General features: G+C 38.4%; 1 protein-coding gene across 1 annotated transcript in view; it reads right to left on the reverse strand.

Annotated features, from left to right (window-relative positions):
- The window catches only part of UNC13C (unc-13 homolog C), a gene marked incomplete at both ends in the record, with an annotated part of 469864 nt that extends 455117 nt beyond the window's left edge, over positions 1-14747 (reverse strand). Inside the window, one exon of the mRNA XM_080707444.1 lies at positions 11750-14747. Within this exon, the coding sequence (XP_080563570.1) occupies positions 11750-14747 (2998 nt within the window). The remainder of the gene's footprint in view (positions 1-11749) is intronic.
- Between the last annotated feature and the right edge of the window lie 5646 nt (positions 14748-20393).

A 20393-nucleotide genomic window follows, 5' to 3' on the forward strand; every position in this document is an offset into this window, starting at 1 on the left:
TGAAGTCAAAGCAGGTGGAGGAGGGCTCTGGATACACCTGCCATGCCTCCTGAACTTAGATGGAGACTTTAGTGAGAAAATACATCCCAAGCGCAGACCTCTGTCTGTCATACAGCTTGGGCCGAATAAATGTTAGTTATAGTATGACTATGTTTTACTCTCTAAGTTTATTATTAGTAATAATTAATGGCCAACAATTAAACCACAATTAATCATTAAATCATGATGCTATTAGTCATCCACTAATTAGTAATCCACAAATAATTCCATTTTCTATGTATTCTCTTCTTTTTTTTTTTGGTACTGGTAATTGAACCCCAACCTCTGAGCTAAGCCCCCAGCCCTATTTTTTATTCTTTATTTTCAAAACAGGGCCTCACTAAGTTGTAGGGGGGGCTCATTAAGTAGCTGAGGCTGGACACAAAACTGCGATCCTCCTGTCTCAGCCTCTCAAGTACTGAGATTACAAGTGTGTACCGCCATGCCCGGCTCTGTGTCTTCTAATTATAATCATAATGTCCTTCATACCATACATTCAGGTGCTGATAAATATTTTAATAATTGAATTATAACATGGGATTACCCACATGCCTTTTACACAGTCATCCCAAGAAATGATTTGTAATTGACTTGAACCAGACTGTAATAGTATCCAGGAAAGAATATCTATCCTTTTTATAATGTGTTTTTTGAACTCCTACCCCTAATATAGGATTCAACACACTACTGGGTACTCCATATATGTTGATAGGCTTACTTGGTTCCCGTGTTGATATGGCCTCAAGGCAAAGCATTTTCCCAGCAAGAGAGGTCAGGAAGTTGCATGTTTTTGTGTGTCATGAGGACATCAATCACTAGTGATTAATACTATGCCCTGTTCCACAAAGCTGCCTGTGCCAAGAGACATTCAAGGACTCAAACCACAGAAATAATGACATAATTGATCACTCCAAATACATTTTGGATAGTTATTTTTGTTCACCTAAGACATAATTTTGGAGAATAATTATGCCATTTGGCTTCTTGCTCATATTTCTCAGAAACAATTTAAAATCAAAAGGAGTCACTGAGACTTTTTAGGTGGATTGGCTCCCCACTGATGACTTATCATGGGCTGACTGCTTGTTTGGAGCTCATCCTTAAAGTAATACAAAGATATTTTACAGTTTTACAGATTTATATGTATGTCTGGATATAAAGAGGTAAGAGGTTGGGAGCGGGAAGGGCATAGAGACAGAAACACTACCTTGAAGAGTATAGCCACAATCTGGACAGGATACAGTGATTGAAACAACTTGTATAGAAGTCATGAAAACAGAGAAGGCTATGTACTTGAAAAATAATTGGTAGGTTACAAAATACTCATTAAATGAAGAAACTTTGGGGTGATGAATGTGTCCCATATGACAAATTTACTTATTCTAATAAAAGAGGAAAAGAGGGTTTCTTTGAGTCAATCATAGAAAGAATCAGCCAAAGTCTGAAGAACTCAGCTTGATATGTAGAAGTCAGGGTGACACAGTGCCTACTGAGGCTAGTTCAGCACCGCTGCTACTTCATGCATACATTTAACCATTTTCCTGAATTCAGGATTCCATGTGTACTATTAATAAATAAATATAAAGTGTCCATGTTTTGCATAACTCCCTGCAAATTCTAAGTCCTGGGTAGGAGCCTCCAGTTAGTGGAATTTGCTATGTGTTCATAGTATGGCTGCCATGGGAGCCATGGAAAAGGGATTTCCAATTCCCTTTATTTAGGCTTGTGGTAGCACCCAGAGAACTGTTTCCCAGTAATGGCTGACCTACTAAGGGATGTCAATAAGAAAGTAATCCAGATGATAGGCAGCCAGAAATAAATGAATAAATAAATAAATAAGTAAATACAGACAAATGTCCACTACAGTATGGAAAGGAAAGAGCCAGGGAGGATGATTCTGTTTTGAGCAAACAGAGGGCTGGTTGTGACATTTCTTGAGATAGAAAAGCAGGTTTAGGATATGGTGGCAGGAAACTGTTCAGCATTAATTGTTTTGAATTTGAGGCCTGCAGGATATCCTATGTAGTGTAACTCCTACAACTCATTATGTTATTCTCCTTCAATGGCTTCCCAATAAAAAACAAAATCTTTACAGGAAAAATATGCCCTCTGATTATTGCTCCAGATTTATGTTATATCCTTCTCTGCCTTGTTCAATGGACTCCAAGTTACACCATTGAGGGACTCCATTGATGGATGCCAGTCACACCAAGCTTTCTTTCAGTTCTTTAAATATGTCCAAGTCATGCCATTTCTGCCTCAGGAATGTGGCTTATGCGATTTCCTCTGCCTACAATGCTCTCTTTCACTTCTATTATAAAAGTTCAATGTATTCACTCTTCAGATCTCAGATCAAATATGACTTCCTCAGAAAAGCCTTTCCTAACACCTAAACTACCAAATGCTCTCTTAACATTTTCTATTTACTTATATAACGTTTTTCAAAGCTTAAAGTTATATGCTTATAAAATTCTTAAAAAATAAACTCATCACACCAATTAATGACAACAGAGACCAAATAGGATTGATCATTACTACATCCCAGATGCCCAGCCAGGTAATTCAATATTTATTGGAAAATCAATAACTAGTCTTTGAGCTAATGACTAAAGGAAAAATAACTATAATTGTGTGGTTCTGAAAAAGGGAAGTTAGCCCCAAAACACTGACTGAGATCAGTTATCATAAGATGGTAACTCAAGCAAAGGGAGTAAAGGCCAAATCACTCGAGAAATAATTAAAAAAACTTAAAATGTATTATTAACTATCAATTACTAAGCATCCTTCATTTGTCTCAACCTGCATCAGAATCAAATGAAGAATAGATCAAGTAATCTGTATTATTAACAAGCGATTGCAGATGAGTCCTGTGCATTCTAACACGATAACCACTAATTTTAGAATTCAGCAGAAAAATGCTCCTGACACAGTCTCAAAAGTTTGTATTATAGGACAGGTGTTCTAACTTCCTAAGAAAGAAGCAAAGATGTGCACAAGTAGCTAAGAGTATGCTGTGTTGCAAAGAGTACCAGGAAAGAATTCCAAAACCCTATGGCTGACACTAGGTTCTATCACATAATTCTGAAAGCTGTGAAACTACTAATTACCTTAAGGGAACAGAAACTGTGAATTTAGCTAAAATCCCTCTCATTGGTTCTTTATTAGAATTCAACATATATGATAGTAAACATTTAAAAGTATATTCAGTTAGTGTTAGCAAAGAGTACACTGATCAGCATGAACAGCTCCTATTCAGTTCTTTCAGATGGTAAATTACCACTATATTAAGCATTAAGTAAATTTTGGATTTTTTTTTCTTTCTGTACACCTTCAACTTCAGTCACAGAAAAACATAATACAAGACACTTTAAGCATCAGAAAAGGTACTCTGAAAGGAAAATCATAACTTACATCTTTGGGAAATAAGAAGCTCATAGTCATTTCTTGTTGCCACTATTATATGCAGTCAACAATTTCTTTTATCTCAGTTTGCAAAGAAATGACACCTGGATAATCATGCTGCCTGTGATAGTACCATGCAAAATGGGAGGATGGTTTGATATCTTGAGTGATGGCTTATGATTCGGGAGAATAGCTTGTAATTACCGCACAGCTCTGTTGACAAGTCTACTATCAGGTAAATCAACATTGAGATACCCCAGCTCCTCCTTCTTATAAAATTGAATACCATTACTTAAACCCCCAAACCTTCAAATAAGTTGCATAGAGTAATAGCTAGGCACACAGAATTTGGAAGAGACATACTGAAGCCACACCCTGGCTTTGCCAATTTTTTTCCCTTTGTATTTAAGTTGTAAGTCCTTGTTTCTCATTCATAAAATGGAGTTAATAATGGTACCTATTTCATAGGGTTAGTGTGGAGATTATGTGATTTAAATATAGTGGAAATATTTAGAATAGTAATAAAATAGTCAGTAATAAAGGATTCAATAAATGTTATTAGACTACCTATCTCTAAGGATTTGTAAGAAAACTAATAAATATGTGTGTACATATATCACTGTTTCATTAAATACACATACATGTATACACATCAAATATCATACATCTAAATAAGGCTATCCTTTATAAAGTAATCATGGTTGAATTGGAAAAAGAGTGAGCTGTAAGTTGAGTACACTGAAGATAATTGAAATTAGTGGGATGAGATGGACTTATTCCAAATAAAATGGCATTGCCCAAAGTATCTTTGTGGCCTTTTGGGATTGCCTAGAGATTCACATAAAGTTTTTAGAATCTGCCAATTATTAACCATTTTATCCATAGAGAGTCTATTTTATTTTTGGAAGTCACTGTAAGCTAACATAAACCAAACTTGATGAACGTGATAATTGACAAAACTTCATAGCATACTTTTTTTCTTTAACAGAAGCACATTTAGGTTGAAAGAAGCCATGATAAAAAAGCCAGTCAATGCATTAATTCTTTCTAGTGCTGGGAACAGTTCTATTTGAGGGCAGGATTCCCATATCCCTTGGCTTTAGCATGGAGTTATTCTGCCTATCAGTAGGACTCCATCATTGGATGTCAGTCAAAAAACAAAGAATTTACCTCTTTAACAGACTAATTCGTGTTTTGGACCTCTGTTCAGGTAACTAGGCAATTCCCTTACAAGATGTCTATTGCCTCAATCTCCTGTGGGATTTGTATTTCCCTTAACAGCTCTTATTCTAGGATGTTGAGAGGTTCCCCTAGTCCATGTAACAACAACAAAAAAAATTTCTGAAAAAAAATCCTCTTTGCCCCTAGATACTTTTTCACTCCTACAAAGGCAAATAATTCAGACACATAGTTTGTGGAAGAGAAATATTTATAAACTAGCTATATTTGTGAATCCTATGATATTTTTATCATTCTTCGTGGCTGTTCTTTGTGTAACATTGTGAATTTTTTCTCTAACTTCCTTAAAGATTATTTTATTCCTCAAAAAATAATGTTATTGGCACTTACTTCTTTACCCCAATACAATTTTCTATGTGACAAATGTCAACCTTCCAGGCTTGATAAATTTCCTAAAATGACAATATTTACAGTATTATCTTTTACCCCAAACTTGTCACACATTGTATTAACACAGATTAATACTTACTATGTTTGCTAACAAGGAATGGTCTCTTTGGGTCTGATTTTGATGTTTTGTCTCTTTTACTTTTTTCTTTTTTATTCGTGTGTGTGTGTGTTGCTAGGGATTGAACCCAGGGACACTGTATTTCTGAGCTACCCCCCAGCCCATTTTTATTTATTTGGAAGAAGGGTTTTGCTAAATTACTGAGAGCCTTGCTAAGTTGCTGAGGCAGGCTTCAAACTTATGATTCTCCAGTTTCAGCCCCCAAGTAGTGGGATGACAGGCATGTGCCACCACGCCCAGTTTAAGAACTGGCTCTTTGAACGTGCCACTTGCATGTGCTTAACACATAAGCCATGCCCTTTGACGACAAAGTCTTTCTGCCTGGCTTTGAGGATGCCATAGATATAGAACATCAGACTTGGGATTTTTGTCAGAGACACAGCGAGAGTCCACCAACACCATAATCGGTTCTATGACCTCTATCATTTCTTGTTTTGCCTCTTACAGAGATTTGGTCATTGGCTGTTTTATTTGTAAAATGAGTCTAATACTTTACTACCTTCTTTGCAAAGTTTATATGTAGTAAAGATTATATATTAAAATGTCTATATTAGAATCCAGTAAAATAGCATTCGATGTGTACTAGGTACCTTTTCTCCCTCTTGTCCAGTTCTTACTCATTTGCTCTAATTGGAGCTAATTTCCTTATACATGTGACCCTCACCTGCCTTCCTACTCAATTTGTTTAGAAACACATGTGTCTTCAGGTTCTGGTCCTATCTCCTTAGAAGACCCGGCCTCTTGTGCTTTATCTCTAGCAAGTAATAATCCCAACTGGTTTTCTGCTACCTTAGGGGCCCTTGCCTCTTACAAGTCTCCTTTTACTCTAAGAGGATACGGGGAAAACAGACAAATGGGATCATAGCAAAGTACAACACTTCTGCGCAGCCAAAGAAGCAACCAATGGAGTGAAGAGATAACTGGTGACTAGGCGAATAGTTTTGCAACCCATGCATCTGATAAGGAATAATATCAAAAATGATAAGAAACTCAGGTTAATAGCAAATAAATAAATAACCCAATTAAAATATGAGCAAAAGACCTGAACAGATATTTTTTTCAAAGTAGAGATATAAATGGCCAACATATATTAAAAAATGTTCAACATCTTTAATTATCAGGGCAATCTAATTAAAGTCAAAATGAGATATCACCTAACCCCAGTTAGAATGGCTACTATCAAAAGGACTAAAAAATATTAGCAAGGATATGGAAAAGGGGGGACATCTGCACTCTGTAGCTAGCGATGTAAGTTAATGCAGCCATTTTGTAAAATAGTATGGTGATTCGTAAAAACAAGAGAATGACCATGCAATCTGGGAATCCCACGTTGGGATATATATCCAGTGGAAATGAAATCAGTACATTGAAGAGACGTGTGAATTCCTACGTCCTCTTGAGCACTACTCATAATAGTCAATATTTGGAAGGAATTTAAATACTCATCAGAATATAAGTGGATAAAGAAAATGGGGTAGATATGCACCAAGGAATAGTAATAATTTTACAAAAAGAAGAAAATCTGTCATTCGTGAAACTTAAAAAAACTGAAGAACAACTATGTTACACAAAGTAAGGAGGCAAAGAAAGATTAATATGGTATGAGCTCATTTATTTGTGGGGTTTAAAAATTTCAACCTCAGAAATAGTTGAAAGGCAGGAACCAGAGGCTAAAGTGAAAGGGGGAGAAGGAAAACGGGAAGTATAAACAGTGATCAAAGAGCAGAGTTCCACCCGAGCGGTGGGACATGCCTGCAACCCCAGTACTTGGGAGGCTGAGACGGAGGATCAAAAGTTCGAGGCCAGTTTCAGCAAGTGTGTGAGACTCTCAGCGACCCTGTTTCAAAATTAATATAATAAAGGCGCTGGCGGTGTTGCTCAGAGGTCGAATGTTCCCTAGCACCAAAAATGAAGAAATTCTTGGATTCTCAAAAAAACTATTTGACCAAAAAATGTAGATTCTCATGGATTAAGTGAAATATGTTAATGAAAACTAAAATATTATAATGAAAATTGTGTTTCTGCTAGGAAGATTACTTCAGACTAGGTTTTAATTTCAGGTAAAGTAAGCTCAGATTTCAAATATATCATCTGTCAAGCAACTGTTGTATTACAATGTATATTGAGCTCTTCAAATTTGATTGACAAAATGCACCAAAGATTTGAAGTAGAGAAAACTGAGAAACCAAATCAAAGCCATTTCATATCTTAATCATATCACTGTTCCCCAAAAATATAGCATATTTTGTGTTTATACTGGTTTCGCATAAGAAATCTAAGTTGAAATAAAGCTAGTTAATGACTCTTTTTTACCTTTAATTGTGTTTTGACAACTTAAAACAGGAATAAAAAGCAAAGTTTAAGGTGAGGAAATATATGTCTGCTCTCTCTAAATAACCAAGACACTTATCCATGCAATTCTGATGATTAGCTGGACAACATTGTGTAAGTTATGTGAGTTCTCAACTTCTCAGTTTCCTCACCTGTAAAGTGGGATAATAATAAAAACCGATCATGGTGGTGGTGTAAAAATTAAAAACATGGATACGGAGAAGCCGCCCAGAAAGTGCCTGAGCAGTGAGCTTTTGTCATTAGTACTGCTCAGTAACGAGCTTTACCTCTAGCCATTCTTCTGTGATCTCAGAAGATCAAGTCATAGCCTTGGCAATTGACTGCCACAATTTGAATTTGAATTTGACTTTGAAATTTGTGTTTTTCATAAGTGCATAAAGCAGGGGTCTGGTAAAAATTAAAGAATAAAAAATATGAGACTCGCTGGGCGTGGTGGCGCAGCTTGTAATCCCAGCACTTGGGAGGCTGAGACAGGAAGACCGCACAGGTTCGAAGCCAGCCTCAGCTACTTAGTGAGGCTCTCAGCAACTTAGTGAGACCCTGTTTCTAAATAAAATATAAAATAGGTCTAGGAGTGTAGCCTGGAGGCAGAAAACCCCTGAGTTCCACCCCCAGTACCACCAAAAAAAAAAAAAAAAAAAAAAATATATATATATATATATATATATATATATATACTCCCTTCTAGATTACAGTTTAGGAAAGAAAAGTGAAAAAGTGCATAAATATAAGGTGAAAATCAGGGTAATTGAAGCAGGTAGAGAAAAAAATTTCATCTGAGTGGCACAGATCAGAGTCCTTATCATGGTGTTGAGTTTGAGCCAGACAACAAATGGTGCAGCTAAGCAGAGCCCAGCATCAAGGGAAGAAATTGACCTCCTGGGGAAGTTTCTGGCCGCCACACACTCTAAGATCTCTTACCCTACTGAAATGCTCGTCAAAATGGATTTTCTCAGAAACACTATCACCAAATACCCACATCTTTAAATGTTGAGGTTTTCTTGTCTTCCAGACCCTAGAGACAAGACTCAAACTAAATAAGTTCCTGAACTTACACTCTTATAAACCTATGTCAGGAGAACAGCATTCCATGGAGTTTTATGGCAGGATCTTTATGGTACAATATGGCTAGGTTGGAATGGAAGAAGGGCAGCACTGCTACCTAATGATAACTGCGTAGCCACAGAGAGAAGAAGCTCTTGGTAGCTGCCCAACACTTAGCAAGCAGATGGCCTTGGGACGCACGCACACACACACACACACACACACACACACACACACACACACCATGACTACTGGCACCTCTTTGGGATACTCTGAGCAAAGACAGGGCCTGGAATATGTCCTTCTTTGGCTGCCCTTCCTTCTGAAGCATATTGGTGGCACAGCATGGGAAACAGGCTGACTAAAGCCAAGGGGAACAGAGATGGCCTTTAAAAATCTAGGCTACTGCAACCTCCTGGGCAGGCGGTCTGTGCCCTTCAGCAGCCAGAGAACACTGGAAAGATACGTGTGCTGGGTAGCCTCTAGGGCGGATGGCTGTTCAACAGATTTCATTCAAAGTTGGCTCATCGGTTAACACCAAGCTATGCTCCAAGGTGCTGGAGGGACCTGAGGGCTTGTAGCCAGGCCTGTTACATCAGGTATGCGGCACAAAATTCTTTTTTTCTTTTTTTTTGATTTAGAATTCTTACATTGATGTCGTAGAGTTAAACGAATGAATTTGTGTTTTCAAGAAGTGCCACTGGATGACTGGGTCTGTTAGCCAGTCAACCGTCATTCCTAGTAAGTAAACAATCTACTTTGAAGAGGTTTGCCGATTTGGGATTTTTATCTTTAATTCAAGTTTTAGTCCATTTTTTCTGTCTTTATCTTTCATTCAAGTTTTAATAAAATTTAATAATTTTTATCTAAAGTTTACAACATAATGAAATGCATATAAATAGTAATAATATTTGTTATAATGATGCAATTAACATGTCCATGACCTCACAGTGTGTGTGTGTGTGTGAAGAGCAGCTATGGTCTAGTCATATCGCATCTAGACTATAGTGACCACGATTAACTATAATCCTCCTAATTTGTGTTAGATCCCTAGACTGGGCACATCCTACTTGAATAATAGTTTATTGTGTATTTATCTTTGTGTTTATATAAGTGTACATGCATGTCTACACATACATACATACATGTGCTGTTTCTTTCTTAAAAACTGAAAATCTGTTTTTTTTTTATTTGTGGTCTGGTCCTATCTATAATATTGCCTAATATTTCTTACAAATGGCCTAGCTAGTTGACGTTAAAATATGTATCATTTCATCACAACACACACATACACACACACACACACACACACACACACACACACACACACAACACAGTTTAGTCTTAATTTATCTCTAAGAAGACTTCTCTAAATTAATAGTAAATAAAAAACAGTGTCAAAATTCTATCTATTCCAAGAAATTATCAACTGAGTTTTAGTGATAAAGACATCTAACCATAAAAAAATCACTTTGATATGAGGGAAATGTCATTCTAATATGAATAATATTTATGAAGCATCTGACTACTTTGCATTTTAAACAGGTTTAAAATATAGTAGAAAACTACTCCAAAAATAACAAAATCACAGTATATACCCAAGCTCCCCTCGACTTTCATTCTTCTTTAAGGATGTGTTGTTTTATGTAGATGAATTTTTAGAGTAGAGAAACCTAATTATTGTTTCAGTTATTTAGGCTTTGCTATTACCTTTAACAATAAAGGTATCTGATCATTCAATAATCCACCAATATCAATCAGAAAATAGCCAGTTTGGAGGAGGGCTGATTGCAGCTTTGATTAAAGCAAAGAAGCCACATCATTTACTGATGAATAAACTATTACATGACATTTCATAACATCAAGTAACATCTGATCACATAAATATAATCCTCTACGAAATATTATTGGAGTAAATATTTTAAAGACAGCAATCCCATAATCAGGGAAATCATCAGAGATATATAATTCATGAAAGTACCACAATGAACTATCCCCAAAACATAAAGTGACAAGCCTGCAGATAAAGTAAGTTATGAGGAAGTAGGGTGAGTTTAGTGAAGTTTGGTTGAGACATTAAAAATTCAGTGAACTCAGATACTGATACATAGCTACTATGATTCAAAATTGTTCCCCCAGAAAATTAAGAGGAATTGTTAGGTAACAGGTACTCCTCTCATTTCCATAATGGAGGAGGAATTATTCCATTCTTTAAGTGGAAACTCTCTGCTCTATACCTTTACTTTTCTAACCTATGCTCAAGAATGACTCATCACTACTCAATGCCTCAAACTGCTCAGCTGAAATGGGCGTGAACTCACTCGCGACAGAATCAATCTCAGAAAAGATGGGCGAAGAATTAGGGTGCCGCGAACTCAATAGTAGTCTGGGCTCTTGGCTTTGTCGCTCTCCCCAGCTCATGGATAGGCGGTGAGGAAGTTTGTGGTTTTCCGTGGAACTGACTAGGATTGTTTGTACAGAACCAACTCTTCTATCATCAGGCTCCAGACTGCAGGTTTGATGGAAGATTGGTTAAGTCTGAAAGTCCATGTTCTCAATTTTCTTAAGATTAACTACACCTTTATCCCCATCTCTATAAGCCTAGTAGAATCAAAGAGTAGATCCCTGGCTGCTGGCTTAATGGACTGCCCTTTCGTTTTACTCCTTTTCTTAACAACTGATGCCCCAGATTTGACTAGTATTAAATGGGGTTTGTGCCTAAAGTTAGCAAATGTATCATGCTCCAGCGTATAGGGTTAAATTTGGGGTCATTATGTGACTTGTTTTGAATAAGTTTTTATCAAGCCTAACTTGCTGGGAGACCTCTCTGAGTTAAATAAAATCCTTCTCAAACATAGAAATTTCCCTTTTCCCCCTTCCAAACATATAGAAGTCAATCACTAAGCCAAACAAGAGAAGAAGGGAGTGGAGAGAATGTGGTTGGAATTGGGAAAGGGCTAAATGAGTGAGGTGTGCATGTATGCCTCCACCATCTTGTACTCCATTAAGATGCATGACTACAATGCACCAATTGAAAAAAAAAGAATAAACATACAAATTCATTACTATTTCTTTCTCCCAATAAACACAGAGCATACTTGAAAGAATCATCACTTCAATGCTAGAACACAACTATCTAATAATGTAGCATTTAAACATGAGTACCTCCAGCCAGGATCTTTTCTTCCAACTCTGCCATTTGCTTCTTGTAGGCCATTAAAGCTGCTTGCTTGAAAGTGGGACGGGTTCTCTTTGGCTTTGTGACTTCCACTGGCTGCTCAGGGATGTTTTGGTTTTCATCTTCCCTTATTTCCACTTCAAGAGCTGGTTCGTTTAAGGGTTCCAGTTCCCCTTCACTAACCACATCATCTGCCTGCCCATCGTAACCCTCGTCCTGTGGGGTTTCGTAAGGTGTTTCGTATGAAGGGTGGTCGTATTCCTGCGTTTGTTGATCGGTTTCAGTAATGCTACTCCTGTTTTCTAGCTTAGCAAGGACTTGTTCCATCACTTCAACATAATCTACTTCATCATCAGCCACTGGTTCACTATAGTCCTCTTCATCTTCTGCTTTGTAGTAATAGGGTTCTGTGTAGACATCAGAGTCCAGGGTAGTGCTGGATTCATTTGCAGTTGATTGAGATAATGTCCGAAATCTTCCCATTAAGGAAGAGCCACTGTCCTCGTACCCACTGAGACTCTGTGTGCTTTTGTTCCAGACCACCTCTAAGGCTGATTTAGCCCTCTGGAGTGTCGATCCAAATTTGGGGAAGCTAAAAGTCTTATCAGAAAGGTCAATGCTTAATCGACTGTGCCAAGATTTGGGTGGAGCATCCTCTGAATCATCACTTTGCAGCTCTCCTTGACTCCGGTACATCATGGACAACTGGCCTTGGTTTTGATATAGCTCACTGGAATTAGCATCCTGATAAGAAGCATATGGCCCCACCCACTGGCCCTGGGGCTCATTATCCAATCCAGGGCATGGAGAAGAATTGTCATCTTGGGTTAGGTCGTCTTGGGTTAAATCGTAGCTATCAGTGTCGTCCTGGACATCACTGCGGTACTTCTCTAAGTCTTCTAGATCTTTATTGAAGACATCCAGCTGTTGGTCAGATAAACTATTTGCGTTGTAGGCGCAGACTTCCTGGTTGGATGACTCCAAGCCTAAATCAGCCCCTTCCTCCACTTGATCCCACTCCTTCCATGGAGAAAGATCCTCGTGTAAAGAAAGCTGAGAGTCACTGTAATGGCTTCGGTCTCCAGAGGCACAGGCCATGCTGTTACTCATTCCACTGTCCACCGTTTCTGTGTTCTCTATTTCACTCTGCACCTGGACACCCTGAGTACTCCCACCCAGATCCCGAGGGCTGTCATACAAGGACAGCATGCCCTCTTGTTTCCTCTGCCAGAGTTCCCGGTCTGAAGACGACAGGAGAGAGCTCCCATTAGTTCTAGTAAAAAACTGGCTTTCTGTAAAATCTTCTGAGTAAGACTGACATAATTTGGAAAAATCGGATTCAGAACGGCTGAGTTTAGCCGTGAAAAAATCGCTCTGTGAATGCCAGAGAGGCGCTGCTTCTGCGTACTGACTTGTGGTTTGCTTATCCAAGTTATTTGGTCCTGGCAATTGGGAGGAAATTTTATCGTAATCTGGTTTACTTGAAACCTTGCTGCTACTAGTAGTTTTATTCTTAGATCTAGCACTGTGAGATTTTGAGCCTGACTTGGGAGTACTTCCCTTCGCTGAAGACTCTGGCTTGGAAAGCGTGGCATAGCTGTTCCTGCTGGGGCGGGGCTCCGGCTCTCCCTCACTGTCATCAGGGGGCTGCCAGGTGTTCCTTCTGGATTTGGGCTCTGGAGTGGACAGCCTCATGTCCATACTCTCGTACGTCTGGGAGGATGGGATCCTTTTCTCTTTTCTCTCCCTGATGTCATAAGTCAGAATATCTGTTGAGATTCCAATGCTTGTTCCTTTGAGTTTATATGACTTTTTTAAGACAAAATCCCTTTGCTGAGGGGTTTCAAAGTACACGAGAATGGGTCGAGGTTTTGCATTTGGACAGTCCCTTTGGTGTCCTATCCTCTGAGCAAATTCAATCTTAATAGTGTTCGGTGCATCTGAGAAGCCCATTTTCTCTATTAGAATTTGGTACACCACGCTTTCCACGTACTCGAATCTTTCTTCGGGCACATTTAAGAACCTCAGGCTCGCCTTGCTACCCACATGACCCAAGTGCTTAATATAGTCGTGGATGTCTCTGGTTTCTCGCCGAGACTGGACGAACCCTGTGCGCAGCTGCTCGATCTCACTCTGCACAATCTCCACGCTACTCGAGATCTCTTCGATGGAGTGCTTGAGGGCATTGACGTGTCCTCGGAGCTCGGAAAGCTCGGTCTCGATCTGACTTATCCCCTGAAGTTCCTTGAAGATCATCTCCATGACATCGTGTGTTTGACTGATGCAGCCCGAGGAGCTGAATCCTGGCTCCAGGGCATTTGTCTTTGGGTTCCGGGCAGTCCTGTCTAAAGACTTGCTTCGAATTCCCCAGGTCTTCTTCATGGTGCTCAATTCGGAGTCTGAGGAGACACACTCCTGGCTCTTCTTCCATTTCCTCAGTTTTCGTAAAGCTCCGAGTTTTAAGCTGTGCAGAGCACGTTCTCCGTCGGAGCTGCCCTCGGATGGCGCCAGGCTGCTGGAACTCTTTCTGTTGCGTCTGACGGGCATGGCTGGAGCTGAGAGTGCCTGGTTTTCTGCACTGCTCCTGAGTTCGTTTAATGATTCTGAGTAGGAACTCTCAACCGAAGATAGCTCTTGAAACGGATCCTCATGATCACTGCTGGTTACACGGATGTTCTTTTTTAGCCCGTTGGCGATAGCGACTCGGTAACTGAATGTCGGAGAGAGGGAGAAGGCCTGGTCGGCTTCCTCTTGCTCCGTAGATAAGTTGCGCGTGGATGAGCACTTTGCAATCTTCTTTACAGTGCTTTTCAAGGTATTAGAGAATTTGGGGGTCTTGGCCGGGCCAGCAGTAGGAAAATCTGGGTCTTTTTTCTGCTGCTGATTCTTTTTTTTGGTTGTATTTCCCAATTTCTTTGTAAACATTCCTTTGCAAAGCTTATGTATATAGGGTAAAATCAAGCTCTTGAAAAGATCAGCCACCATGGAGGGCGATTAGTGCAAGCCTTTCTGCCCCAATGAAGTAAACGAGGTGTCAGGATAAACATCGGTAAATCCAAGGCAAGCATCACTGTTCAAATGTTCTGGGAATCATCGAAAATAGCAGGAAAGGCAGGTGTGGCTCTGCCGCAAGGTGGGTGTCCCACGCAAACCACAGGCAGAGCTCGATTTGCGAACGGCGTTCTCTCCCGGAGGAGTCGTTCACGGACTTCTCCCATTCCCGCACAACTTCATGCAGCGTCTGAAAAGAAAAGAATGCTCAGTGAGGATCAGAATGAACTCTTTGACTCATTAAAAAAAATCTTCCTGGCACATAATGTGTAAAGATGTTCGAGGGGGAAGAGAATACCAAAGTGTACATATAAATTTTCTTATAAGATGTAATGTCTTCCTAAACCACTTAAGGATACCACAATTAAAACAGTAATAAAAGATCATTCTAAACATCAATAAACTAACCAGTTAGACATCTGTATTAACTCTGTAATATTGTTCCCACTTCTTCACTTCCCTAAAGTTGTTTGCTAACAGAAACATAAGGATTTAAATTTAAATACACTCTCAGTATGAAATTTTTTTAAAGTTCACCAAATATATATTATCCACATACACAAACCTTTTTCTTATTCTAATAATCTTTACTTTTCTAGCTATTCAATACTTAAGAGTTTATTAATGATTGTAGTATTCCAAATAACTAAACATTTCATGTGATGAGTAGACAGTAGGAGAAAATAATCTTATGCAACCATCAAATGTGTCAATGGAATATCCCACGTTGATAAGAAAACAAACTTATAACCAGACTGAGCATTGTAAAAATAGTAAACATACAATGGTAAAATATATTGCAAACTGTAGATGACACATGAAATTCAGACAGCAGAACTAGTCTGACCAATCAATGCAGACTGTAGCAGATGGCTGAACAATAATCCTGGGCGTTAGGAACATCACTGGAGATGGATGGTGTATCAAATCATAAAAAGAATTTTGTCACAGATGAAATGAGCACACAGATCATCAAGGACTGACTGGTTAGAGTTCATCGTATGGTTTGATATTTTAAAATTCAAGTGACCATACAACTAAGTGATCTCTTTATGATGACAACTTTCCTGGGTTACGTAAAGAAAAAATGCTGCATTTAGTTTTACTGCTTTACTATTACAGCGCCTTGTATATAATAGGTAGTCAACAGTTTGTTGAAGTGAATCTTTTATTGCTAGAATATACCCTGAATAGAATATAATACTAACAGCCAAAAGTCTTTGCTAGTCTTGAAGTATGTGTCTGGGTACATAAATAATCTGCCCCATTCACTGAAAAAAATCCAAAGCTGTAGTTTTTTAGGAGCCTGCTGACTCTTTTTATCAATGCCTAATAATTATGCATAATATAGTATTTCATCATGCATGTATACATGCACATAATTTCCTTATCAGCTTCCTCCACGTGGAAATCTGCCAATGTTGCTTCACTCAGGTTGTGCAGGGACTTGAGGAACACATGCGCTGGCTGAGAGCCAAGCTTCCCAAGAGAAGGGAGTGTGAGAAAGAAAGGAGAAAAGGAGGGAGAGGGAAAAGACACTGACAAAAAAAAGAAGAAGAAGAAGAAGAAAAGAAAAAGCCTGTGCCTTTCTGGGTTTCATAAACTGTCAGACTATAAGCTCTATTCTCCAAAACAATTTGGTATTCATTAAAAATTATAAACTAGCACCTGTTTTCTACTAATAGAAATGTCAGGAAATTGACTCTTGAATTATGTTAAAATAGTATGTATTACACCACGTTGTGGCCTCTCCTTATAAAAACTTTGGAAAATGAGAGAGCAGTGGGGTAATTATTTTATTTTAAAGCCAATTGTGGTAGAAGAAAGTGTTTTACCAGCCACTTAACCCAAAATCCTGGGTTTCCCAAGCCTAGAAATACATAACAGCTTCTTGTTAAAAGGAAAGTAGCAATCCTATTAATACCTCTGATGTTTTCCTGTCTGGACTTCCTGACCTGCAGTACTAGTTCAGAGTCATTTGTCCTGTGTAGACTTTACCTACCACTCCACATGAGTTCTTTTTCCCCTCATACTCTATGACCTGGCCAAAAGGTCATAAGAATTTTTCTAATTACAATCACATTTCTGTCTCTCTTCATTAGACCATATCCTTTTTGAGGGTAAAAATTATGTCTTAGCCAATTTTAAACATCCTAAATTCCCAACACACAAATGCTCAACTTTTTCCTGAAGAACTGGAATATTTCAGCCACTCACAACACATTTCACCTTCGTTTTCCCAAACCAAACTCTTTCCAAAACTTAAGACTTTTTCCTATGTAAACCCCAGCAGGAAAAATAGAGGGAACTGGAGAATATTATGCTAAGTGAGATTAGACAGTCTCAAAATACTAACAGTTGTCTGTCTTGTCTCTTCTGTTGAAGCTGGAGAGGAATTGGGACACAAGAGCAACTTCTGATAGAAAAGTAGAGACTCTTATGGAGTGACAGAGTGGAAGGGAGAGAAAAGGAGAGACAGAATGTAAAGAAGTTCACAGCAGAAATAATGCTATCCATGTAAGTTAAATGATTAATGTACGGGAAAGGGGAGGGGGAATGGAAGGGAAACGCTCCAAGAGTTGTACACGTACATCCCTATCACCCTAACCTCAGTGTGATGTATAATCGCAAGGCACCAATAAAAGTGCATTAAAATACATAGAGGAAAGGCTTCGAGACACAGACGTAGGCAGTGACTTCAATAGCTCAGGAAAGGAACAATAAACAGAGTAAGGAAAAGGACTCCAATCACCCAGGAAATAATAATGAGAAATGATAAAAGGACCACATCAAAATAAAAAGCTTCTACGCTGGGCGTGGTGGCGCATGCTTGTAATCCCCGCACTTGGGAGGTGGAGACAGGAGGATCGCACAGGTTCGCAGCCAGCCGCGCTGGCTTAAGAGACCCTGTTTCCAAATAAAATTATAAAAAAAAATAGGTCTGGGAGTGTAGCCTGGAAGTAGAGTGGTTTCCAGGAACCCCTATACCACACACACACACACACACACAAATAATAATAAATAAATAAATAAATAAATAAATGAAAAGCTTCTGCTCAGCAAAGGAAAAATAAACAGAGTAACAAAAAGATAGCTTACAGGATGGGAGAGAAATCTTTACCAGCTACTCTTTCAAAAGAGGACTAATACTCAGAATATAAACGAAAAAAATCCCCACAAAATTCCAAAAAAAAGCAAACATTCAAATTAATAAATGGGCAAATGAACTAAACAGACATGTCTTAAAAGAGGTATAAATGGCCAAAAAGTATACTACAAAATGCCCAGTGTCTTTATTCATCAGAGAAATGCAAACCAAAATTACACTGAGAGAATGGTTATTATCAAGAACACAATAAAACAGTAAGTGCCAGCCAGGAAGGAGGAAAAGAGCCCTGCTACACTGCTGGTGGGAACGCAAATGAGCAGAGTCACTGTGGAAATCAGTACAAAAGTTCCACAGAAAGCTAAAATTAGAACCACCATGCGATCCTGCCATACCACTCCTGGGAATAGGCCAGAGGAACTCAGGTCGGCGCCCTACCCCGTCTATCACGGCACAATTCACAATAGCCAAGTTACAGGATCAGCTTCAGTGCCCGTCAACAGATGAGCAGGTAAAGAAAATACAGCATATGTTTGTTCATGAAAATATGGCACATATTTATGTGAAAATATGGTATTTATTTGTATTGCGTATGATTATATATGTAGCATATATATGTGCATATATATATATCATGATAGAATATTATACAGCCAAAGGAAGAACAAAATCATGACATTTGCAAAAAAGCAGATGGAAGTGGAGATCATACTGATGACTGAAATCAGCCAGAGTCAGGAAGACAAGTACTGCATGGCTTAAGTACTGCATGGCTTCCCTCAAGCGGACTCCAGGGGCAACGGAGGTAACAGGAGAAGGAGGAAGAGGGCTATCTATGGCCAAGATTATAATTAGAGGCAAAGCAGCCAATGTCTTCTCCCAGATAGGTTTCCAGGCTAATATAGCTATTCTTACTACTGTATTCAGCATTTAACTGAAAGATTGAGAGAGTCCACTAAGGCAAAATGATGACATAAAAGTTATACGTGTTGGAAAGAAAAAAGTTAAACTGACTTTTTACACAGTTTACACGATTATTTCTGAGAAAGTCATAAATTTTCAAAATAATTATTAGAGCTAAAAAGTAATTTTAGCAAGTTCATAGAGCATAAGCTCAATATAGATTGGTCAATTATATTTCTCCTTACAAACAGGAAAAACATAAATTACTTTAAAATTTAGTTATAACAGCATTAAAATGATAAAATCTTTAGAAATAAATTTACCAGTCAGGCATGGTGGCACCTGTCTCTAATTCCAGTACTTGGGAGGCTGGGACAGGCGAATTGCTGGTTCGAAGCTAGCCTCAGTAACTTAGCAAGGCTCAACAACTTAGTGACATTGTCTCTAAATTAAAAAAAAAAAATAGGGCTGAGGATGTAGCTCCGAATTAGGTCCCCAAGTTCAATTTCTAGCACCACAAGGAAATAAAAAAGAAAGAAATTTACCAAAATATGTATACATTACCTATACTGAAAACTATAAAATAATTCTGGAAGAACCCAAGGAAGAATGAAGTAGAGGAAGAATAATATATGTTCATATTTTAATATTAATATATGTTGATTTTCTATATGTGACTACATATTTAACATAATCCTAATTAAAATACCAGTATATTTTTTAGGACGTGGAAAGAAAATTTCTATGCAAATGGGAAGAATACAGAATTGTTACAACCCTAAAGGAAACATGTGGAGTATTCACATTATTTGTTTAAAAGATTACCAACAGCTGAAGTAATTGTGACGCTGACATAGGTGGAGATAAACCTTTCAGTTTATTTTCATCCGTGAGTAGATGTCTTCTAAACTTCAGATAGAGTTCTTGTTAGCAAAGCCAACCTTCTAGTCCTACAGCAACTCCATGGTTACCCTCCACCTCTTTACCTCACTCCTCAATTTCTCCTCCTTATGGTGTCTACTTCAGATTTCTCTCATTTCTCACACCTTTCCATTTCAAAATATAACTTGGCTCAGGCCCTTGTTGATGTCAAATTAAGACTATCATCTTCTTTCAGTGAATAAAAACCGACAAAAAGTAAACATCTTATGTATGTAGGTTCTAAAATATTCCACACATGGTATTATAAACACTTAAAAGAATTGATTTAATCCTCACTACAAACTCTTCTACTGGAGCATTGGTATGGCGTCCTGGTTCTTATTCTCACCTCACTGTGAAGAGCTCTAGATACATCCTTGTTCTGGAGTAAAATGGAGGATTTTAAACTTTAATGAATGTTGCACAACATGGCAAAAGGCCAGAACTTAAATGCTTGCATAATTATACCCTCCCTTCCTTGCTCTGCACAGCATTAGACCCACTGCAGTCCCGCTCACACAATGGAACTCCATTAGGTTCTAATTCTTGTATGAAAGCCAGTTACTTATGCTTCAAAGCCCTAAGGCAAAATGGGTGTGACACTTACAACTAAAATTTAAATTAGTGTCACTAAACAGAGCTGCAATTTC

This window comes from Muscardinus avellanarius, assembly GCF_963383645.1.
Source record: "Muscardinus avellanarius genome assembly, chromosome: 12".
In the NCBI taxonomy this organism is placed as follows: domain Eukaryota; kingdom Metazoa; phylum Chordata; class Mammalia; order Rodentia; family Gliridae; genus Muscardinus; species Muscardinus avellanarius.